Raw genomic sequence first — 21,852 nt, 5'->3', positions numbered from 1 at the left:
TATCCGCATTCCAGTCCGAGCTACGCATACACTTCAACACACACCTCACTTTGACAATTACACACCACTTGGCCGTGCGCCTCACTCGACCGACTGACTTCACCCCGATTTCGACCTTTGCGACAATCCGACGACGCCATGGGCCTTCACAAGCGACACACGCACGGGCGTGTCTTCCGTGGCCTTGAGGCCAGAGAGCAGCTCCAGATCCGCAAGCGCGACAGCCATGGTAGCAACGTCAAGATGAACATTCCCAAGAACTTCCAGCAGAAGGAGACGGTCGACGACACCCAGACCGCTGTCAATGTGGTCTACGTCACCCTGTCCCAGACCTTCGACGGGCCTGCCATCTATTCGACTCTCGGTGAATCTGCCACCAGCGCTCCCAAGTCCGACGCGCAAGCAACGGCGGCCAGCTCTGCCAACGATGCTCAGGCCTCGTACGAGGCCGTCAAGTCCTCAGCTCAGGCAGGCAACAAGCCAAGCACCACCGCAACCTCTGTCGCAACCGTCACCCCTCACAGCAGTGAGGCATCCCCAATGACCACTCTGGCCACTGCGACCTCAGCACTCGCTGCCTCGAGCATGGCTGCAAGCACATCAAGCGACTCCCCTGCTGTCGTTGGTGGGACCCCTCTGTCGGCAACACGAAGCGCTACTCCTGACGCATCCGAGCAATCGAGTGGAATGACCGGTGGCGCAAAGGCTGGCCTTGCCATTGGTATCCTCGCTATCATTGCTCTTGCGGCTGGTCTGATCTTCTTCTGCTACCGCAGGAAGAAGTCTGCCAAGGCTCATGAAGAGCTCATGGACGAGAAGCACGGCAGCTTCGCCGATGCTGGCGCAAGAAGGGTCGAAGCTGGTGGAAAGCGCGACTCGACAATGACCGAGAGGGTTCCTGCCAGCTTAAGGTCTACCCGCACCGCCTCGACAGCACCACGTCTCAGCCTTCGTCCTGTTACCCAATTCCTACCCAACCTCAGCGAACAGCCCAAGGCCAATGGCAACAACCTTGAAGTATCTGCTGCTGGCGTCTCTGAGAAGCCTCGATCGGCTTGGGAGCGCGAGCCAGCGCAAGCTGCACAGAATCCTTTCGCCGACGCCGACGCCACCATGTTGTCCGAGAAGCAGGCCCGCCCAGACAGCCCACCATCGAACCCATTCGACGAGCCCGAAGGCAAGAAGTCCAGCGACTCGCAAGGCTCTGCTGGTGGCATGAGCGCTGCTACTACTGCTGTTGGCGGTGCTGCCGCTGCCGCTGGTGCTGAGAAGAAGCACAGCCCCAAGTCATCATGGGAGGGCAGTGAACCACCAACTCCAAAGTCTACCAAGTTTGGAACCGCCGCCGCTGTCCCTGTCGCTGCTGCGGGAGCTGCCAGAGATGTTCCACCACCTCGCGGCCCTAACAACGTCCACCGTGTCCAATTGGACTTCAAGCCAAGCATGGACGACGAGCTTGAACTCCGTTCCGGCCAGCTTGTGCGCATGCTTCACGAGTATGACGACGGCTGGGTAAGTTTCCGTTGTCCAACTTTTACATCTCAATTACTAACGTACTGCAGGCGCTCTGCATCCGAATGGACCGCAGCCAACAGGGTGTCGCACCCCGTACTTGCTTGTCAAAGCTTCCTGTAAAGCCACGACCCCAAGGCCCACCACCGCCGGGTTCTCGCCCCGGTACGGCTCAGGGCTCTCGCCGTCCATCAAACCCACCGGCCCCAAACGGCGTTCCTGGCGCGGTGTATCCGCGCCCTTTAACGCCGACCCAGTCGAGTCGCTCTCCGTCCCCGACGGAGACGAATGGAGAGGCTTCGACTACGCAGGCTGGCGTCCCGGCGAGGAAGCCAGTCCCGGGCCAGGCAATGTAGACCCTCCCTTTGGGGCCTACCGAGGTGATCGGTCCTTCTCCGATCCCTTCCCTTGCGTTGATGAATTACGTGCGGCGATCAATGACTACCTTTACATACGGGGATGGAATGTTAGTCCTTCTACTTCACCTGCTGCCGAAGATCGCAACCCACTCGACTCTGATACCTCTCTTGCTGGCTTCCACTTCAACGACAGACACACCGATCCGGGCGACGCTGGAGACAACGGTGGCGACAACACCCTGAGGCGGATCAATACTCTTGACACCTCACGCGTCTCTGCCGTTCCTCCAGTACCGCCACTGCCTCCTGTTCCGCCTGTTGCGCCCGAAGCTCAAACGCTTCCCAATCTGTTTAAAGTACCGCTACCCAACGTACCGCCACCTCCACCGATACCCAAACGAGCGAGCGTACGACAGAGCAGACGAGCGACGTTGAAATACAAACGACAAACGCGAGGGCAGCGCAAGACTTTCCGCCAGTCAGAGTGGGGCGATACTTGGGCTTTACTCGACTATTAAACGAAACACACGATGGGAATTTCCTTTTTGATATCAACTGAAAGAAGCGTCGGCGCGTGTGATGTGTGTTTTTTGTTCTTGCTTCTCTGCTTTTCCAGTGCGTCGAGAAGAAACCGAAAGTCCCGAATCGAAGTTCCGAGCTAGATTCAGGGTGTTGTGCATATAATGTCTGGCTCGGAAAAGGAACATAGAGCGCGCGACGCTGCGGTGGAGGAGGGAGAGCAGATAGCTGGTGCTTTGAAGGTGCTACTACTTGTCCTTTTACTCTTCTGCGGAGGCCTTTTGTTACCACTGTAGACTACTTCTTTAGGGGTTTTATGTTATGATTGAGAATATTTCTACTCTGATATTAGCTCCAATGTCAAGTGGTGAGGTGAGGTGAGGGCCCGAAAGTAATGTATGCAGGTAAGCGGCAAACAATGAAAGCTGGCGGCCGTGACAATAGCACAAAGACATCCTTGCCAGTACCCTGCATCTCGACATATCAACATGGCTCTCATCACACGTCTGTTCGATATTGTGCTATCGTTTTCGGAATGTCCAACGACGATGTCCATGCATCGGAAAAGCGAGGCCCAAGCTTGGCGCTCCAAAACACGGGGTTTCCGACCTCATCTGCACCTCCGCTGCTACACGACAAGCTCGACAAAGAGCAGCCGCTGCCATAACGACGGCAAAGAGCCGCCCGCCAGCCGAGACCGCATGGAGACGATCTCGAACTTGGTGCTGATGAACTTTTAGACACCTCGCAGAGCGCGACCGAGTCTGCGCTAAGATTTGCAAAGAGGAATACGCAGAGCAGTGGCGGAGGGGGATGCTCATTACTAGGTGAATCAGGGCGACGAGGACTTGGAACTTGAGGGCGCACCCGCTCCGAATAAGGGAGTTTCTCTACACTCCAGAGGCTCTGCGTTACCACCGTAGTCTTGGACTCTGAAAAAGAAGGACGACTTGACCGCGAAACCACAGCGACAACACAACTTTCACCTGCGATATGGCGCCGCAATTCGCCGCCGGCGTGATGACGCCTAAACTGGGCCAATTCCTCAATGCGATCAACGGCTTCGTCAAAGAACAGAACGAGTCGGGGTTGGCGGATTTCTTGGTGATTGAGCCGCCTTTCAATCAGACGTATCTGGAGATGGTCGAGGAGGTGCGACAAGCATACCCGAAAGGCAGCGAAGAGGCTCTTGAAGAGAAATGCACCAAATCGCTCACGGTGGCGAGCAATGGATTGAATGGTAGCGCGAGTTGGACGATGTTCATCAAGTTCATGGCGCAGTATCTCTCTTATCTGAGGGATGTGGATGCGGATCCGAATAAGTATTTGGAGACTTATGAGTTGCTTTATGAGTTGCAGAAGTAAGTTGAGCGCTCATGCTGTTACGATCGCAATCGCTCACTATCCTCAGGCGGGCCAACAGCGCACTGGTGCACCCCTCTCTCGGACAAATCATGATACAAACCGTCATTTCATGCGCCAAGCTGATTTGCCGCCTTGCGATTGGCCTCGACAAGCAACCTGAACTGATCGCGCATCTCAAGTCAAGCAAGCCAGGAGGCGAAGACGGCGGACGAGAAACACTGCCCGAACGAACTGCTGAAACCATTCGTCAAGCCCTCACGACTTGCCTTAATGATCGAACATCAGATCTCGACCAGAACGGTAGACCCGAAGGCAAGAAGCGTGGCATCTACATCATCGCCAACATCTGCCTCAAGATCTTCTTCCAATGCCGTAAGACTCGCAATGCGGAGATGATCTTCACGACCATTAGAAACAACTCGCCTCCATTGGCTGCATATCCGAAGGCTCAGCGAGTTACCTACCTCTACTACCTTGGACGATACTGGTTCCAGAATAACCACTTCCACCGCGCACAGCTGGCACTTGACGAGGCCTACAATGAAAGCCCAATCAACGAACTAGCAACCCGACAGAGACGACACATCCTCATCTACCTCATCACCTGCAACATCACCATGGGCCGCTTTCCATCAAACGTCGTCTTCCAACGCCCAGAAGCACAAGGGCTACGAGAGCGCTTCATGCCAATCATGCTAGCCATCCGATCCGGCGACCTCACCCTCTTCCGCCAATACCTCGACCTAGACGGCCCCAACGCGCCTTGGTTCCTCCACTTCCGCATCCTCTTCCAACTCCGCAACCGGTGCGAAGTCCTCGTCTGGCGCAGCCTAATCCGCAAAGTCTGGATCCTCAACGGCACACGCTACGAACCCGGCGCCAAAACAGCACCACTAGTCGACGTCCACGACTTGCTCTCCATCTTCCGCCTTTTAGAAAAACAAGCCCAGAAACCCCAAGACACCGCCTACATCGACCCGGACCTCGATGGCGACGACGAAGGCGACGAGGATCCCGATGCTCTCCTCCCCACCCTCTCCTCCATCGAATCCATCCTCTCCTCCCTCGTCGACCAAGGTTTTCTGAGAGGCTTCATCGCCCACCGCCAGCAGAAGTTCGTCATTACGGGTGCGAAGCAGGCGGGCGGGGATGTTCTCGCGGCGGGCTTTCCGCCGCCTTGGAAGGTGGTTCAGGGGAAGGTTGTGGGGTTGGAGGAGGTTCCTGGGTGGAAGAAGATGGGGGGCGGTTTGGCGGGGATGGCTACGGGGGGGATTAGTGGGGGTATGGTGGTTAATTTGAGTGGGGCGAGGGCTTCCGGGGCGGCTTGAGTTGGGGTGGGTTGGGTTAAGTTGAGTTGAGTTGAGTTGAGTTGGGAGAAGGAGGTTGAGGGTCTTTTATGTTCAGTGAAGTTGACTTGTTGTACAACTGCCAAAGGCATAGAAGACTGCATAATCCAAAAATGTGGCATTTTGTAGAGCCCATCTCGCAGTCTTGTGTCTTCCCGCCTGCGCCCCAATCCCTATACCCCTCCTCCGCGATGCACACCATCCGCCCTCCATCCCTTACCCCACCGTCCAACTCAATCAACGCAACGTCATCTTCCCACCAAATCTCTCGACCCGCCTCTTCGTCAATCGCACCTGGTCCATCTCACTACAACACCCGCAAGCCTCGAATTCGTTCTCGCCATAGTAGATGCTTGACGCTTCGTTGCGACACTGTTGACAGACCTGCAGGAGGTCGGGAACACGGTAGCGCTTGTTGCGGACGCAGAAGCTGTTTGTTTCGATCAGGGCGAGGCGGTGTATCTCGTTGCGGAGTTCGGCGTGGAGGGAGAAGAGGGTTGGTGGGGGTTTAGTCGGTGGGGAGGTGGTGGGTGAGGTGGTGGCCTGCTTGATGTCGTCGTTGGCGGCCATGGTGCTATTGAGATGAGGGTGAGCGAGCTTAACTCGATATTCGTGAGGCGAGGAGAAGTCGACACGAACCTTTGGTTTTGTGGTTCAATTGGTATTGGTGTTTCGGTGATGTCTGCAGATTACGACAGAAAGTCGCGAGGTGGAGGAAGGGACATGGTTTCAGGCTAGCGAGCTTGGCTTGGCCTTCACATGCAACGGAGCCTAGTTGGAAGGCGCGATGTGGGATTACGTAGTGAGGTCGAAGCCTTTGTTTTACACTCATTCGTGGGCTTTCCCGAGTGTATTATTCGTATTGCAGTTCATTCTAGTGATCCTCTACCGCCTCCCCATCAGGGGATAAGGACATTCAGCAGGTTTGTTCTGCACGCAGACCTGTCTGACCGGAGCAAACAGTCATCACACGGGTCTTCTTAGATACCCCTCTCATCCTTCTAAAGCTCCCAGCTCACCCTTAACCATACGCTCTGCCCTTCCCCTTCCCCTTCCACCTCCACCCAACACCCCTTCTCCTTATCTCAAAATTACCATCTCTCCTCCCCTCGCCTTCCCAACATGCTCCTCAACATATCCAACCTTTTCCATTTTGTCTCCACATGCGCGATGAGCCACAAACTTGTTTTCTCCGTAGTACACGCCGGCCGCCTCGTTTCGGATCTGGCGGCAGACTTGGAGGAGGGCGGGCGTCTTGTAAGTGCTGCCACACACCACAGTCCGAAGGTAGTTTGGTTTGACTAAGGCTAGGCGGTAGATCTCGTTGCGGAGTTCGGCGGGGAGGTTGAAGAAGGTCTTTGTGGCCTTCTTGGCTGGTAATTTGGCTTGAGGCGTGCTGCTGCGGTTATTGCGTTCGGCCATGTTGTGAAGTGGGAGTTCTTGGGGCGGCGGAGGGTGACTGCTGCTGGGTTGGTTGTGAGCGAGCGTCTTTGAACGGTTTGAGCCAGGCAGCTGCGTGTACAAACCTGGAGATTGATGTTCGCCGACGGTCATGTAGTTGAGCAAGTGCTTGAATGTTGTCGTGTCTCAAGAGAAGAAGCGGAGACGGGAATGAAGCTTTTTGCGCTACGCTTCTTGGCGTTCACATGCAACAGTGCAAATTTGGAAGGCGCGACGAGAGACAGGTGGCTGAGGTCACAGCATTTGTTCTAAATCACGATCTCCTCATACTCCCATGCAAATACTCGGTATCACCGCTCATTCTAGTGAGTGTGTACCACATTCTCGCTGAAGATCGAGGGCCATCACACTCCTAATCTGCTCTCCTAGGCGGAGCCACGATGAAGCTCATCGAGCTCATCGAAGGATACGGGGGCTTCAGAACCCTTACCATCTTCTCCGCTCCCTCGTACTTCTCCATGTCCGTCAGCTCCCACCTGCTCTTCCTCCCCAACTCCACCTCCCGAAGGAATCCTCGACCGAGCTCGTCACTCCGTATCGCAGGACGCAAAGGTCCAGACTCCATCTCCTCACGCTCCAGATTCAGCCCTTCCCACTCCACCACCTCCCCCCTCCTCTCCATAACATACTCAAACAAATCCCCCTTACAGTAACACATCGCAAACTTATTCTCCAAATAATGAATCGCGGACGCTTCTCTACGAGTCGGTTGGCAGATCTGAAGTAGGTTGGGCGTGATGTACTCGTGCGGACAGGTGGAAATGTAGGCTGAGGGCGTCCAGTGAGGGGTTGTTGGTTGAGGAGGGTCGTTGTCGGTGGGGAATAGGACCATGCGATAGATGTCATTCTTAAGCTCTGCAGGGAGAGTGAGGAGCTTTGAGGGTTTGTTGGGTGGGCCTTTTGAGAGGTTGTTGTTTTGTGGTTGGTCTTGAGTCGTGGTTGGGAATGGCGCCATTGGCATCGCTTGATCGCTGCTGGGTTGGGACAACGTCAGCAAGATCGCCAGTGTGATGATTTCCGAATTACTACCTTTCCTCGTCGCGAGCAGACATTGTGGCTGAGTGGTACTTTTCGATGCTAATGCTCCGGCTTGCGTGGTGTGGTGACTGGAGCTTCGCAAACAGCTCAAGTGACGTTCTTTGTGTTGGCATTCATGTGAAACCCATCAATCTGGAAGGAAGACAAACGGAATGACCCTAGGATTCATTCAACGCTGAATAATGGAAGACGTCGACCATTGTGAAAATACGCTCAGAGACAGACTGTCTGTTTCAGCCCGTTATCTAGCTCAGCTATGTTCGCTATTTTCACTCTCAGTATGCGACGGACCCGCAGGCCACGCGATACTTTGCATCACTCATCTCATGCCGTCGTAGTTCCTCGACGCCGGAGACGCCACCCAATGCATTGGAACGCCGTCGCTAATTCTCACTCGCTTTGTTGCTCTTCTTACAAAAATCTCAACATGCCCTCCATGGCTTCGTCTCGTGCGGGAAGGTTGGTATCGGAGTCCTGCTAGGCACCCATGATGTCCTCATCCCCATCGTCCAAAGACACCGGTGGATCCCACGAAAGATCCATGGCATCCGCGATATCCCCGTCCGGTCCTCCCGCCTTCTTCATCCGCTTCTGATGCTCAACGTACTCCTTTGATAGCTGAAGTCGCCGATCAGCGTCGCGGATGAACGTCACCAGATTCTGAATACGCTCGGTCTGGTCCTCGAGATCCTTGGCAGCGATTGATGTCGATGACGTGTCGGTGGAGTGGAAGCACAAGACTGCATCTGACCCACTTGATATGCTCGCCTTGAGATAGCCCATCTGGATCATGCTCTGGAGCAGCTGCATGGTGTCGTTCGCTGACAGACCAATTTGATCTGCCACACGGGTGACTGGTAGTGCAGCATACGTCTTCTGCAAGTCCGTGACGCGATATCGCATCAAGGCGTCGGCAACTTCCTTGATCAAACGCTGGTTGCCGTCCTCTGACCAGACGACTTCTCCCGCGTCCGCCTCAGCAATGAACTTCTTGTAGTCCCTCTTATCGAAGTCATCAGCCAGCGCTTCATATGGCTTCGCCAAATTCCTGATGCTCTTCATGACAGCCGCGTCCGCTGTCTTCGGTAGCGGGAATCCCTTTCCTTCGGACAGTAGTCCTATCAACACCCATTTCTTGTACGCCTCTACCTGCAGTCCGCTGCAGGCTTTCGCTGGGGATGGTGACAGGATGACGGTTTCGAGGAAGAGGCGAGTTCGGTTGAAGTTGCGGAGGCCAATGTAGACATGGGCGCCGAGAAGGTAGTACTCGAGGACGTATTCGGGCAGGATCTTGATAGAAAAGCCAGACTTTTCGGTTATGTACGGGTTACTGAGCTCGTGGGCTTCGCTGAGGTAGTCTTCCGGCAGGTTCTTAACAGCTTTCGACGGGTAGGCGTAGATGTCGTTGTCTAGGATCGGAAGTGCTTGGCTGGGAACACGAGCTCGAATGCACAAGCGCAGCACCCGGAGGTGGTTGGGTGTGAATGTGCCTGCCGTAGGGTCAAGCCGTAAGAGACCGCCAACAAGAGCACCGCAATCGGTAGACTGGGAACCCTCGATGCCTTTGCAAACGAACTCGAACAGGGTCCGCCATTCCTCGCCCACGTATCGGATCTGTACTGGATCGCAGGTGGTGAGGAAGACCTGTGCAAGTGCGAACAAATGCTCGAGGCGCTCTGTATTCTTGTTGCTGGTAGCTTCTATTTGCCGGTTGAGGGTGACGAGGTATGCGATGGAATTGGTGGTGGGGTCCAGCAATTCCAGAAGGCCTTTCTTATCGACCGTCTTGCTCCATGCTGAACTCGAGATTTTGCTGAGCTCCCTCAGATATGTGTTGGCCTGGCTGTCGTACTGCTTGTGGGTGAGCTTCTTCTCATCCGGCGGGAAGCCCAGAAGGGTTGGAAGAATGTCAGCCATGGTGGACGCTCGTGGTCGATGAATGAGCAGCTGAAGCTATCGGTTGGCGGCGTTCATTTCAGAGCTCACTGATGCGTCGGCCAGTGCGGTGTTGGTGTTGTAAAGGTTGGTGCGGTCGGTGAGGGTGGTGTGTGTTGATTGAGAGTGTTTGCGAGTGAGTGCACAGAGTGGAAGCACATGAGCTCACAGCGCCAGCAGCAGGCAGCTCTCGATTCTGCCGCGGGCGGTGAAGCCCGCGTTATCTAATCAATATTTAGCGCGGGCCCCATCAAATCCTGGGTCAGGGTCTCGTTCTGTGCCACCTCCTAGCAGTGAATCATCTGTGATGAGATGAGTGTCTTTCGGTGAGGCTTCTGATGGATTCACTTGTATGAGAGACGACAACGAGTGAATCCGAATGCTACGCACGACTTGACTTCACAATGTCGACGCCGCAACACACGAGTCGCTATCGGGACCAGGTCCTCACGAGAGGCAAGATCGAATCTCTAATCGCGGAAGGCCGGAAAGTCGTGATCGTCGACGGCGTGGTTCTGAAAGTGGACGCATGGCTACCTTACCACCCTGGCGGTGACAAGGCCATACTCCATATGATTGGAAGAGATGCGACGAATGAAGTGAAGGCGTTCCATGCAGTGGAGACGCAACACTTCATGCAGAAGTACCGCATTGGAAAGATTGAGGGAGAATGGAAGGATTTCGTGCCTCCAATACAAGATGGCAAGTTCCGGACAAAAGAGGAGCAGCGCTCGGGCAATAGAGGGCAAGACAAAGAGGCGGTTTGCGAGCTGGACTCGTCACGCCATAGCAGTTCTGAAGAGCCCTCTCCTCTTTTCGAACCGGCAGATCGAGGCACAAGTTCCCTTCGACAAAGGAGGACAAGCGAAGATGCTGCTAGCGAATCGTCTGCTACATCACTGGACACTTTGGCCATCGGAGAACCGGCGACGAGCAGTAAAAAGGCCGCACCAGGAGGAGACAGGACACAACAGGAACTACAGCGAGATCTCGAGACATTCCCAAGTCTTGATCCTGCCACTCAAGCAGATATCATAGCCAAATACAACGCTCTCGACGACCGACTCCGAGCAGAAGGCCTTTACGACTGTGACTACTGGGCCTACGGCAGAGAAATCTCGCGGTACGTTCTCCTAGGCTCCCTCGCCTACTTCTTCCTCCAAAAAGGCTGGTACATCCCCTCCGCCATTTTCCTGGGCATGATGTGGCACCAGCTCGTCTTCACCGTCCACGACGCTGGACACATGGGCATCACGCACAACTTCCACATCGACAGCCTCATCGGAATGGTCATAGCCGACTACATCGGCGGCCTCTCCTGCTGCTGGTGGAAACGCAACCATAACGTGCACCACATCGTCACCAACTCGGCCGAGCACGACCCGGACATCCAACACATGCCCTTCTTCGCCATCAGTCACCGTTTCTTCGACAGCCTGCGAAGCACCTACTACGACCGCATCATGACCTTCGACCCAGCCGCCAAGGTCCTGCTCAAGTACCAGCACTACCTCTACTACCCCATCCTCTGCTTCGGCCGCTTCAACCTCTATGTCCTCAGCTGGCAATACATCTTCCTAGGTCAAGGGCCCCGCAAAGGCCCCGCCTGGTGGCATCGCTATTTCGAGATGGCCGGTCAGATCTTCTTCTGGTACTGGTTCGGGTACCTCACCGTCTACAAATCCATCCCCACCGGCTGGGACCGCTTCCTCTTCGTCCTGATCTCCCACGCCGTCACCATGCCCGTCCACGCACAAATCACCCTCTCCCACTTCGCCATGAGCACCGTCGACCTCGGCGTGGCCGAGTCCTTCCCACAACGCATGCTCCGCACCACCATGGACGTCGACTGCCCCGAGTGGCTCGACTTCTTCCACGGCGGACTGCAGTTCCAAGCAATTCACCACTTGTTCCCACGCATGCCCAGGCATAATTTGAGGAAAGCGCAGGGAGCGGTGAAGGAGTTTTGCGAGGATGTCGGGATCCCGTATGCGATTTGGACGTTCTCGAAGGGCAGTGAGATGGTCATTAGGCAGTTGGAGGATGTCGCGAATCAGGCGAGGGTGCTGAGTGAGTGTCAGAGGAGTATGACTCTGAAGGATATGCTCGAGGGGCATTGAGACTGGTCGATAAATGAAACGAAGATGTAGACGAGTCTGATTATGTCGCCAGAAATGCTTGCCATGGCAAAATGGCTAGATCGAGAACCAAAAAACTTGCCATTTCGGGCGAGGTCTCTGCTTCCCGCAGTCATCGGCCATGTCGTACGCTAGATGGCTCGCAGGAGGTGAGCTTCGCTACTGCTATGGGTTTTCGTCCCCCCAGCTGCCGTGCAGCCATCAATTCTAGCCTGAGATACACAGATACTCGGCACGTCCACACCAACTGGAGATATGAAGGCTGGAGCAGAACGCTGCTTGGTCGTTGACGACATAAAGCAGCTCTTGCGGCCATGCCTGCCATCGTCCTATCGAAGAGGTGAAGCTATCCTGCCTTGCTACGAGATCCATCTTCTGTTATCTCGTTCACATTCGCAAAAACCCCAATGATACCCTGCAGCATCTAACTCTTCTGAGTAATTGCTGCACCAAGTACTGTCCATCAAGCTCGGGTCAAGCACTGTACTCGAAATCCAGCTGACCGTCGATACATACTACGCTGCCGTCGGCGAGGACTTGGCGATGTATCTTCCATCGCCATTCGTCGTCAAAGCAAGCAAGCCGCCGATCGACTAACCCATGCACTCGAATCTGGTATCGATTGCGGCGTTGTCTGCCCTGCTTCAAGAATCCCGATACGATCGATTGTATCGCGATCCTCAACCTCGTGCCAGGAGAGTGAAGTCATTTTTAGACTCTGCGCTACGAATCCTTCGCCAAAGGCAAGACGCCACCTCGGCAAACTCACCTGCAGACTTCACCACGCGACGCACGCTTGCTTCGCATGGCCTCACCGGACGCTTCTGCTCAGCTCCTATACCACACAGCGTGAAAATGAATCATATGGCATCGCCATAACTCCAGCATCAAAATATGTCCGGATGAGGCACCTTCGCGCCGAAAGGAGCAGGAGACCATGGTCGACTCGCCTTTCATATCATATTCCCATCAGAAACATGTCGACCGGTCCACGCTCAGCCGCATTCGAAGTCATGCCCAGCAGAAGGTGCAGGATGACAAGTGGTCGAAGAAGATTGGGAAGGAGCGTGATGGGGGGTCGCAGGTGGTTGTTCCACGAGTTCCGGAGCGGCAGTGTTTGAAGTTGGTCTTTGAGAAGAGATCTAAGGATGGCTCGGGGAAGGCTGGATCTGGTGCTGTCGCTCGGAAGGTGAAGAAGAGGCAGTTGGAGCAGGTTCAGAGGGCGGTGGCGACGAAGTTGTGTGAGACGCTGGTTGTTACGCCTGTCGACAAGCGGGATCCGTTTGACTCTTTTCCGGTGGTCGTTAACGCAGAGTTGATGGATCTGCTGGAAGGTTGTAAGTTCAATTTTCTAGTAGGCAGGTGCTTTGCTTATGCTACTACAGACTACGGCAGCTGGAAATGGAACAACACCAAATCACTGATCTTCCAGGAGACCGTAAGCAGCCCAGTGCTCATACAGAGCTGCCTCGCGATGGCATACCACATTTGCCATCAGGATGAGGTGCGAACAATGGTGCATGAGAGCAAGACTATGGAGCTTGTGGCAAGCGGGATCAATCAACTTGGCAAGTTCAAAGGCGATCAGCGTCGTGATGCGGCATGTGCTCTGATTTGGGCGATTATGCGGCTGGCGACGATTAAAGTCAACCAAGGGCAGCTGGAGACGTCCCTGAACCATCTGAATGCATTGGTATTGGTCTCGCCAACGCTGAGAGATTGGGAAGGGCACAAGTTCGCTCTGCATTTGCAGTCTGCCATTGCAAGGTATGTCGTGCATACCACTTTCGCCGTTCGTATACTGACAGTGCCATCCAGCTTGTTTCTAGCGAACTTCACGCAATCAGGCAAGGTCCTGCCCCTGCTCCATTCCCCGTTTGGCACTGTGCAAACATCAGCCGTCGCCGACGTCAAAGCCCAAGGCTACATGGTCCCAGACCGAGCCGTCATGCTCGATCCTGTCTTAAAACGCCTGACAGATCCAGCCATCCTCGATGGAATTCTTGCTCTTACAGCCCTATACAACTTAAGCGGCCAAGGCTTTGACACGACCCAGCAATCACTCCCGCACACCCACACTGGCCGTCAGGCATTCGAAGGTGTCCGCATCGCCCTTCGTCTCGCTCAGCTGGACACCACACCGCCCGCAGAGTTCTCGGCCGACAGCAACAGAACTTGGCGCTTTGCCCTACAGAACGTCCTGCGTCTCACCGCAGTCCTGTTTACCTGGTCCTTCGCTCGCCGTGTCAGCAGTCGCTGGGAAGCCATCTCGTCCGTGCGGACTCAACTCCACGCAGCGTTAACCACTCACTTACTATCGAACGTGGTCTTCGAGAGCCGACGGAGCAAAACACTATCGGATCTTATGCTATGGATCTTGATCGTCTGCGGTTCCACAACGTACCATACCGAGCACATGGTCTACTACGCAGACTTAATACGCACCTGGTTCCCCGAGGCGCAAGACGTCCCCTATCAGGATATCAAGAGGCTGGGCGAAAGATTACCTTGGATCGACGTCCAAGACAATCCGCCTGTCGAAGACTTCTGGAACATGGTGACGGCGGACGAGCTGCCCGTCGTGAAGGAAGAGGATACTTCGAGCAGCCGGCAGGAGTCTGGTGCGCTCCTTGTGGGGTTTATACAGCGTCAGCTACCCAGGAGATGACAGCAATACATTGGTTGGACATAGGGATGATAGCCCCAGAAAAATGCCTTTCTGGACTCAATTTTAAAACTTCAATGCCCCCACCAAACAAACCACCCTCTCCTGATTCCTCGTCCACGCATTCAGCACAATCACCCTCTCAATATCATGACCATAAAACTTGAGAACCCTCTCCCTCGTCTCAACACCACTCTTCACAGGACACTCCACATCAAATTCCCGCCCCAACACCTCGCATAAATCGAATTCCTGCTCCTCCCAAGACATCGACCTCCCATCTCGCTTCACACTAATCTGCACTCGGACCTTGGCGCCGTTTTCGATGGTTTGGATGAGATGTGCGTCGAGGGAGACGGAGAGGTTAGGTTTGTTGCTGGGAAGTCAATGAGTCGTTTCGCAAAGAGGGAATATCGGGGGTTAAGTACTTCGTCGCCTCGCTTAAGGTGATGTTGAGGCTACTGATTTGCAGGATGTAGGATTTTGGATCTGTGCAGTAGGTGAAGGGGTTGGTGCCTGGGACTGAGAGGTCGTTGTTGGAGTTGGTGAAGGGGATCTGATGGGGGATGCTGTAGCTTCGGGCGAGGGCGATGAGGTTGTAGAGTACAAGGAGTGGAAAATACATTTTGGAGTAGCTTTTGGTATTAGAGGGAATGCTTGGTATAGTGCTGTGCATGTTCTTCTCGATGGCCTCTCGATGTTTGACCCAGGCTACAGAGTCGATGTTCCTTCGCATTCGCATCGTGCAAAAGGCGAGTGTTGTGCTGCTTGGCTTCGCGTGAGTAGTTGTAGCGATAACTTGCTTGCTGCAAACAAGTCGTGGAAAGTGCAATGGAATGCTTGGTGTTGTTGATATTTTCTTGCCTTCATGTTCATAATACTTTTCTTTTCTTTTTCTCCATCTTGCGAGCAGTACAGTCTATTCTGAACACTGGCAAGAGTCGAGACTCGGGTATAATACAGCAGTCAGTCAGAGTAAAGAGACGATATCCCACCGAACGCACATCATCCAGCTAATGTTTGCCGCCATGTTGCTACTCCAAAGACAAGCCCTCCCGCATTTTCAAATGAGACCCTGGTCGTACCCCACAATGCATCATAAGACGCCGGTGCTGTATGCAGTGCAATCATGTAAACCCCTTAACTCGTCCATGTCGTTCATTACGTCTGCGCAGAAGCAGGTGGCATCATTCCGTTTGTCGCGTTGGGCCCGTTGGGTTTTGGAGAGGAAGACGATTGCGAAGGCCGCTGATCCATACCAGGCCAGCCGGGGAACAGTTCTCTCAGCTGCTCGTATTTGGGCTGCAGCTGAGCCATGTGCGGCGGCGGTGTCATATGCGCAGGGCCAGGCGGTGCTTTGGCCTGCGCCTGCCCACTTGGATCACTGGATGCCTTGGGCATGAGGTAGGCTAGGTTGGCCTGCACTCTACGCAGGCATTGAATGTACTCATCCGACGCCATCTTGTCTGGCTTGCCCTCGTTGCGGAGCTGCATCAGCTGCTGCGGACTTATGGCGCCGCCGTGTCCCTCCGCCTGCAAGCGGCGCACCTCTTGTAGCAGCTCCACGTTGATGTCGAAGAGCAGACCTATGCGCTGCTGTTCCCTATTCTGGCTACCGGGCGACTGCGGCGACATGGGCGAGGGAGCGGCATTGCTGGCGGGAGCCTGCTGGTTGCCGGGAGTCTGTGGGAGGGGCGGCGCAGCCATTGGGTACTTGGTGGGCGGGGTGGGAGCATGCGGCGAGGCGCTCTGTCGGAAGTCCTGCTGCTGGTACTGCTGCTGGACGTAGATCTGCTGGGCGTACTGCTGCTGCTGCTGGGCCGGCGCGGGCGAGGGAAAATTCTGGCCTGGTGGCTAGGTCAGCACTGCAGACGCAAGAGACTTGGCGCGAGGTCGCTGGCACTCGCTGGTGCGTGAAACTCACCTGGGGCGGACATGGAGTGGTTTGCTGCAGGCACGTTGACGCCATACGGCCCAACCCCATGGTACGAAGCTTGTTCTCTGCTGACGCCAGAAGCGCCTGTTGGAGGCTGGCCCAGAGGCGCGTGGTGATAGCCAGCCGTGCCAGCAAAGGCAGCGCCTGCGCCCCGAGGGGCATACGGCGCGGGCGACTGGAGCATAGCCGGCGTACAGACGAAGCTAATCGTGCGGTCCAACTCGCAAGGCTGCTTTTATTGGCTTCGGCCACTCGTTTTGCGCGTGAGGTGCCCCTTCCCTTGCTGGCGGTGGTGAGAGTGCGGCAGCTTCTGTCCGAAACGTGGCTAGCGCAAACTCTAAATCGCCCATCCAACTCCCGCCTGCCGTTCTGCTGCATCTCGTCAAAGTGGCCCCGAACCAGTCGAAGATCCGTGTGGGCCACCATCATGTCAGGTACCTCTCCACGCTCGCATGTGCCTCTGATAAAGATCCAAATGCTGACTACACGCCTACAGGAAGAGGTCGCGGCGGGGGCCGAGGGGCTTATTACAAAGAGAAGTACGGTGGAGGCCGTGGCAGAGGGCGAGGCGTTTCCTCATCACACGAGTTCAACGACTCCAGCCCGCAATCCCAGCAGCAGAGACCCGGTCCGCCAAAGGATTGGCAGCAGCTCGAATACCATCTACAAGGCATCGACGGGCAGCAATATGGTAGGTGGAACCGCATTCGCCTTTCTGTTCCCTTTTGCTTGCTTGCATCGTCTCTCCAGCAAGATCCTTTCTCCCTGGCGAGAAAGTGTCTCAGGCTCTTCTTACCTTGATCCCCAGCTTGGTGCTTCAATCATTCGCGGGGATAGCCAGAGAATCTCTCCCTTACTCATTTTACATCGTCCCTCTTCTTGTCCGTCGGCCTTGCAACGCTACCATCTTCAGATCACTGACAGCACACCAGGTGCTTACAAGCGCCTGTTGGGCAAGTACGAGCATGCAGGTCCTCGCTTCACCCTCTCCGTCGATCACGTCCAAGGCGATGCCTATGCAGCACCTTCAAAGGTGAGGTCAATCGTCCCATGGAGCGAGACCGGCTTTCCAAAGGAATACCTCGACTCCGATGTGAGAAGAATTGCGCTCTGCGACTTTGTCTCTCGCATCGCCGGCAGCATCATCCAAGCCAAGCACTTGGACCGCAATGTTGGCAACTCAAACGGTGGCTGGTCTGGTCCGAAAGGTGGTGCGTTCTCCATATGTATGCCTGGTACTGAGATCTTGCCACGGACATCCGCTGTCATCGCCGGCGGCGATTCGATTGAGCTGCGATTCACGGTCTCACTACCAGCAGCTGGACGTACCATCCTCGGTCAACAAGCCTATCAGATCCTAGCTGTAAATCTCGTCGAGATTGTCAGGAAGGCACTTCTCCATGCCAATCTGGACCAGCAAAGCCTTGGGCGCCATATCGAGTCTGCAGAGCGTCAAGAATCGCTCCGTTCGCAGCTGAGTAAGAAGGGGCTCATTGCTTTCATCTCCAACGGAGCTGTCCTGCCTAGGGCATCAGGAGCTTCTCAAGCACCTTTGTCTGGTGCATCCGTGGTGGGATTCCGCGCCCCTGCCGAAATGGAGGTCACTTTGACCTCGTCCGATGGTCAGTCCTTCACGGGCATGGGGATCCCCAAGGGCGTCACACTGCTCACAGGTGGCGGCTTTCATGGCAAGAGTACGCTGTTGGAGGCGCTTGAGCTGGGTGTCTACAACCACATACCAGGCGACGGTAGAGAAGCGGTCGTGACTGATCCAACAGCTTTCAAGATCAGAGCCGAGGATGGAAGAGGGATTGCGAGCACGGACATCAGCCCTTTCATCAGGAACTTACCTGGCGGAAAATCCACCACTGCCTTCTCGACCGAGGATGCTAGCGGTTCTACTTCGATGTCTGCCAACATTCAAGAGGCGCTCGAAGCAGGCTGCAAGACCTTGCTCATTGACGAAGACTCATCGGCCACGAATTTGCTTGTCCGCGATCAGCGCATGCAGACACTGATCAGAAACGAGCCCATCACGCCGCTCATCAGCAAGGTTTCGGCACTCTACAATCAACACGGCGTCAGTACGGTCATTGTCATTGGCGGTCTGGGCGACTGGCTAGCCGTGGCCAACAGAATCATTGCCATGGACTCATACGTTCCGCACGATATCACCGAGAAGGCGCAGGGGGTCGTACGTCAATTCCCTGGCACGATCATGCAAGATGCCGCCTACGGTTCACTTCCAAAGCGCAGTTTCAGGGTCGATCTACAAGGCCTCAAGTCTCCATTCGCGAGTCGCAAGCGATTCATCGCGCTCAGGTCACAGATCAAGGACGCCGTGGACGACCCTTCCCAAGCGGAGAGTGGCGTTGACTTGGAAGGGCTCGACCAGATCGTGGAGATTGGACAATCGCGGACCATTGCAGTGCTTCTGCAGCGTATTGCAGGTCAGACAGGAGCCCGTGGCTTATCGCTGGGTGAGCTGCTCAAACGACTGGAGATGCTCATCGGTGTCGATAAGTGCTCTCTGGCCTCGCTTGAGGGTGGCGACTTGGTGGCTGTTCGGCCTCTGGAACTCGCTGCGGCACTTTCGCGATTGCGAGGCGCGGCTCTGCAGGTCGATGCTACATCGTGATCTTGCTGCGCACGAGGTCGAAATCTACGAAGGAACGCTGATTGCAGCAAGGGGCTGGGCCGGTGAGAATCGCCACTGACTAAAAAGAATGACCCTTTAGACCTAGGAGTCGATGCGAAAGGATTGCGCAGTTCAAGCCTCGCGAAGCGTGAAGTCATCTCGCGTCTTTTTATCGTCTCCTTGGTCTCAATCTCTATCCAGAGCTTCGCCATTGCTCTGATTCAGAAGAAGTGACTGGGGAATGAGTCCCAGAGTGAGGCTAAGGATAAGTCGAAAAGTGAGACTAGGAGTAAGTCCCAGAGTAAGGCTGGGAGTGAGCCCAAGAGCAAGCCACGAGTGAGTCCGACAGTAAAGCTAGAAGTGATTCCAGGAGTAAGGCCAACAGTGAGTCCGCCAGTAAAGCGAGGAGCGATTCCATGCGTAAAGGAGCAGTGTCGCCCATTGAGACACCGCGGAGCAAATCGATCACGCCCTTCATCAAGTTTCGCGAGGCGTGAAGTCATCTCGCCTCTTGGCGGTAAATGCCTCAGTACGTACATGCAGATTCCATCGCAAAAAATAGCAAGCATTGGCGCGAAAGCCGACATGTGGCCGTTCCAGCCGCACAAGCTGTGCCTTTGCCGAAGTGGCCTCATGTGATGTCTGCTGCGCCTCTCCAAGACCACAGCCCGGCGAGCAGATACCGGGTAGGAAAACGAACAATCAATCAATCTATCGCACATGACTCCGCGGGGAGACGGCTCGGCGCTAAGGTGCCGAGTACGAAGCAGGATGCCGATTATTTGCCCGCATGGGATGTGGCAGCACATGCAGTGTGGTGTGAGATCTCGTGATGGCTTGCTGCTGTTGGAGGTCTTCTTGCTGTGAGAGGCGTCATCTACTCCTCTTCCTTTGCAAGCGAATGATTGTCATCATTGTTGATGGGTGCGGCGCGAGGCGACAGTGCCAGAAATCGCCGCAGTTGGTTGCAGGCCGCAGCGTCGTGAAGCTGCATAGAAGACATGGTGATATGCCTCTCATCGCCGCGGAGTCAAGTCATCCTCAGGTGTCGAGCTGAACGAACACAGCAGCAATGCCAAGTGAGCGTGCCATGGATGATGCTCCGACAAGTGCGATGGACTGGATGGAGTGTGATGCAGGCCGTGGAGAAGTGGACATCACAGGCATGGATTAACGCTTGGACATGTTCCCTCACCAACCAGAATGCGTTCTGGAAGGCGGGCCGCCGAATGCTTAGCCCAAACCGTGCCGAATTCTAATCCTTCGTGGCAGGGCAGTAGCGGCGCTGTGGTCATTGATGATTGACGGGCCTGTCATCTGCGAGGTGGGTGTGTGTGCCGCTATCCATCGTCGGGAGTAGTGACGTGGTCTATATATTGGCCACTACTGCCTCTGTTCATTCGCTACTTAGGTCGTTGCTCTTTCGTACAGCAGTCGCACAAGACAAATACTTATAGCAATCTCACTTGCCGAACCAACCCCGCAATCTTTCAGCTGCGACTATCAACAACAACATCACCTCTTCCATCACCGCCAGCAACCAGCAAACAATCGCTACTTCGACATTCCATCACCATTCACATTCGAGACGACGATGAACGGCGACATGGACTCAGGCAAGGCACCAGTTGCGAACGGCGGCAGCTCGCGCACGGCAGAGCCTCTCGTCAAGGTCCAACCGCCCAGGCGTGAGGATTTGCAGCCATCGTACGCCCAAATCATTAAGCCAGACACTGAAGATGCGTCTCAACACGGGTGGTATGGATCTATGATCAATTCTCTGGGTTCTCTGATCGGTACTTGCGGTGCTGTGCCATGCTGTAAGTCTCCAGCACCCCCACCCCCTTCTCCCCGGCAGTTTGCCACTCTATGCTCTCAGAGCACGTACGTAGACTTTGGGACATGAAACAGCCTGTGAGAGCAGAGTTATAGCAATACTAACGATTCCAAACAGGCATTATCTGCCCAAACCCATACCGCCCCGTAGCTCAAGGCAACGTTGGCCTCGTGACCAAGTTTGGCCGCTTCGCAAGAGCCGTGGACCCCGGTCTCGTCAAGATCAACCCTCTCTCCGAAAACCTCATCCAAGTCGACGTCAAAATTCAAATCGTCGAAGTCCCCAAGCAAGTCTGCATGACCAAGGACAATGTCAACCTCACCTTGACCTCCGTCATCTACTACCACATCACAAGCCCACACAAGGCCGCCTTCGGAATCTCCAACCTCCGCACTGCCCTCGTGGAGCGCACGCAGACAACCCTCCGCCATGTCATCGGCGCCCGCGTGCTGCAAGACGTCATCGAGCGCCGCGAGGAAATCGCCCAATCGATCCGCGAAATCATCGAGGAGACAGCTACGGGCTGGGGCGCCGCCGTCGAGAGTATGCTCATCAAGGACATCGTCTTCAGCCAGGAACTCCAGGACAGCCTGTCGATGGCCGCGCAGAGCAAGCGAACCGGCGAAGCCAAGGTCATCAGCGCCCGCGCCGAAGTCGAGAGCGCCAAGTTGATGCGCCAGGCCGCTGACATCCTGTCTTCTGCACCCGCCATGCAGATCCGATACCTCGAGGCGATGCAAGCCATGGCCAAGTCGGCCAACAGCAAGGTCGTCTTCATGCCTGGTCCTCCGGCTCTGACGCAGCAGACCATCCAGGCGCTTGATGAGGTTGGCGAGGGTCCGGCGGCGTACCAGCAGCACGGCGACTACCAGATTGGTGGGCCGACGGGCAGCCTGCAGACTGCTATCAACAGCCGTGTCGTGGAGAACATGTAAGGTTTGGGAAGAGAAAGCAGGGGATCGAGATTTGAAGATTGGAACGACCCCTATGAAACGGCCGATTGGCTCTTTTCCTACGATTGAACGTGTTTTGATTGAGGAATTATTGGTGTGATACCCTGGAAGTCTTAGCTTATGTATTTGATAATGTTTTCAGAACCAAAC

General features: G+C 55.2%; 12 protein-coding genes across 12 annotated transcripts; 6 read left to right on the top strand and 6 right to left on the bottom strand.

The window, feature by feature from the left end:
- Positions 1-138: 138 nt before the first annotated feature.
- On the top strand, positions 139-2,389 carry M409DRAFT_48811 (uncharacterized protein; the record flags this gene model as incomplete). Its single annotated transcript, XM_033811046.1, has 2 exons — positions 139-1,512; positions 1,589-2,389. The coding sequence occupies 2 exons, from the start codon at positions 139-141 to the stop codon at positions 2,387-2,389; spliced, it is 2,175 nt and encodes a 724-aa protein (XP_033674789.1).
- Positions 2,390-3,410: 1,021 nt separating this feature from the next.
- M409DRAFT_62124 (uncharacterized protein) lies at positions 3,411-5,083 on the top strand (the record flags this gene model as incomplete). The annotated part of the gene is made up of 2 exons (XM_033815030.1): positions 3,411-3,751; positions 3,802-5,083. The coding sequence occupies 2 exons, from the start codon at positions 3,411-3,413 to the stop codon at positions 5,081-5,083; spliced, it is 1,623 nt and encodes a 540-aa protein (XP_033674788.1).
- Positions 5,084-5,338: 255 nt separating this feature from the next.
- Positions 5,339-5,671, bottom strand: M409DRAFT_16167 (uncharacterized protein; the record flags this gene model as incomplete). The annotated part of the gene is made up of 1 exon (XM_033803519.1): positions 5,339-5,671. The coding sequence occupies one exon, from the start codon at positions 5,669-5,671 to the stop codon at positions 5,339-5,341; it is 333 nt and encodes a 110-aa protein (XP_033674787.1).
- A 510-nt stretch (positions 5,672-6,181) lies between these two features.
- On the bottom strand, positions 6,182-6,523 carry M409DRAFT_48809 (uncharacterized protein; the record flags this gene model as incomplete). Its single annotated transcript, XM_033811045.1, has 1 exon — positions 6,182-6,523. The coding sequence occupies one exon, from the start codon at positions 6,521-6,523 to the stop codon at positions 6,182-6,184; it is 342 nt and encodes a 113-aa protein (XP_033674786.1).
- Positions 6,524-6,914: 391 nt separating this feature from the next.
- Positions 6,915-7,614, bottom strand: M409DRAFT_16165 (uncharacterized protein; the record flags this gene model as incomplete). Its single annotated transcript, XM_033803518.1, has 2 exons — positions 6,915-7,536; positions 7,592-7,614. 2 exons carry the CDS (start codon positions 7,612-7,614, stop codon positions 6,915-6,917), a joined length of 645 nt encoding a protein of 214 aa, XP_033674785.1.
- A 463-nt stretch (positions 7,615-8,077) lies between these two features.
- Positions 8,078-9,517, bottom strand: M409DRAFT_62123 (uncharacterized protein; the record flags this gene model as incomplete). Its single annotated transcript, XM_033815029.1, has 1 exon — positions 8,078-9,517. The coding sequence occupies one exon, from the start codon at positions 9,515-9,517 to the stop codon at positions 8,078-8,080; it is 1,440 nt and encodes a 479-aa protein (XP_033674784.1).
- Positions 9,518-9,939: 422 nt separating this feature from the next.
- Positions 9,940-11,655, top strand: M409DRAFT_62122 (uncharacterized protein; the record flags this gene model as incomplete). The annotated part of the gene is made up of 1 exon (XM_033815028.1): positions 9,940-11,655. The coding sequence occupies one exon, from the start codon at positions 9,940-9,942 to the stop codon at positions 11,653-11,655; it is 1,716 nt and encodes a 571-aa protein (XP_033674783.1).
- A 955-nt stretch (positions 11,656-12,610) lies between these two features.
- On the top strand, positions 12,611-14,341 carry M409DRAFT_62121 (uncharacterized protein; the record flags this gene model as incomplete). The annotated part of the gene is made up of 4 exons (XM_033815027.1): positions 12,611-13,010; positions 13,059-13,440; positions 13,492-14,230; positions 14,261-14,341. The coding sequence occupies 4 exons, from the start codon at positions 12,611-12,613 to the stop codon at positions 14,339-14,341; spliced, it is 1,602 nt and encodes a 533-aa protein (XP_033674782.1).
- Positions 14,342-14,404: 63 nt separating this feature from the next.
- M409DRAFT_16161 (uncharacterized protein) lies at positions 14,405-14,963 on the bottom strand (the record flags this gene model as incomplete). Its single annotated transcript, XM_033803517.1, has 2 exons — positions 14,405-14,714; positions 14,767-14,963. The coding sequence occupies 2 exons, from the start codon at positions 14,961-14,963 to the stop codon at positions 14,405-14,407; spliced, it is 507 nt and encodes a 168-aa protein (XP_033674781.1).
- Positions 14,964-15,499: 536 nt separating this feature from the next.
- Positions 15,500-16,045, bottom strand: M409DRAFT_62120 (uncharacterized protein; the record flags this gene model as incomplete). The annotated part of the gene is made up of 1 exon (XM_033815026.1): positions 15,500-16,045. The coding sequence occupies one exon, from the start codon at positions 16,043-16,045 to the stop codon at positions 15,500-15,502; it is 546 nt and encodes a 181-aa protein (XP_033674780.1).
- Positions 16,046-16,701: 656 nt separating this feature from the next.
- Positions 16,702-18,912, top strand: M409DRAFT_16159 (uncharacterized protein; the record flags this gene model as incomplete). Its single annotated transcript, XM_033803516.1, has 3 exons — positions 16,702-16,708; positions 16,771-16,965; positions 17,207-18,912. The coding sequence occupies 3 exons, from the start codon at positions 16,702-16,704 to the stop codon at positions 18,910-18,912; spliced, it is 1,908 nt and encodes a 635-aa protein (XP_033674779.1).
- A 1,606-nt stretch (positions 18,913-20,518) lies between these two features.
- On the top strand, positions 20,519-21,684 carry M409DRAFT_35326 (uncharacterized protein; the record flags this gene model as incomplete). Its single annotated transcript, XM_033810375.1, has 2 exons — positions 20,519-20,732; positions 20,867-21,684. The coding sequence occupies 2 exons, from the start codon at positions 20,519-20,521 to the stop codon at positions 21,682-21,684; spliced, it is 1,032 nt and encodes a 343-aa protein (XP_033674778.1).
- Between the last annotated feature and the right edge of the window lie 168 nt (positions 21,685-21,852).

Source organism: Zasmidium cellare (assembly GCF_010093935.1).
Source record: "Zasmidium cellare ATCC 36951 unplaced genomic scaffold M409scaffold_1, whole genome shotgun sequence".
NCBI classification, from domain to species: domain Eukaryota; kingdom Fungi; phylum Ascomycota; class Dothideomycetes; order Mycosphaerellales; family Mycosphaerellaceae; genus Zasmidium; species Zasmidium cellare.
The sequence above is the reverse complement of the archived record's forward strand: the minus strand, read 5'-3'. Positions and strand labels throughout refer to the sequence as shown.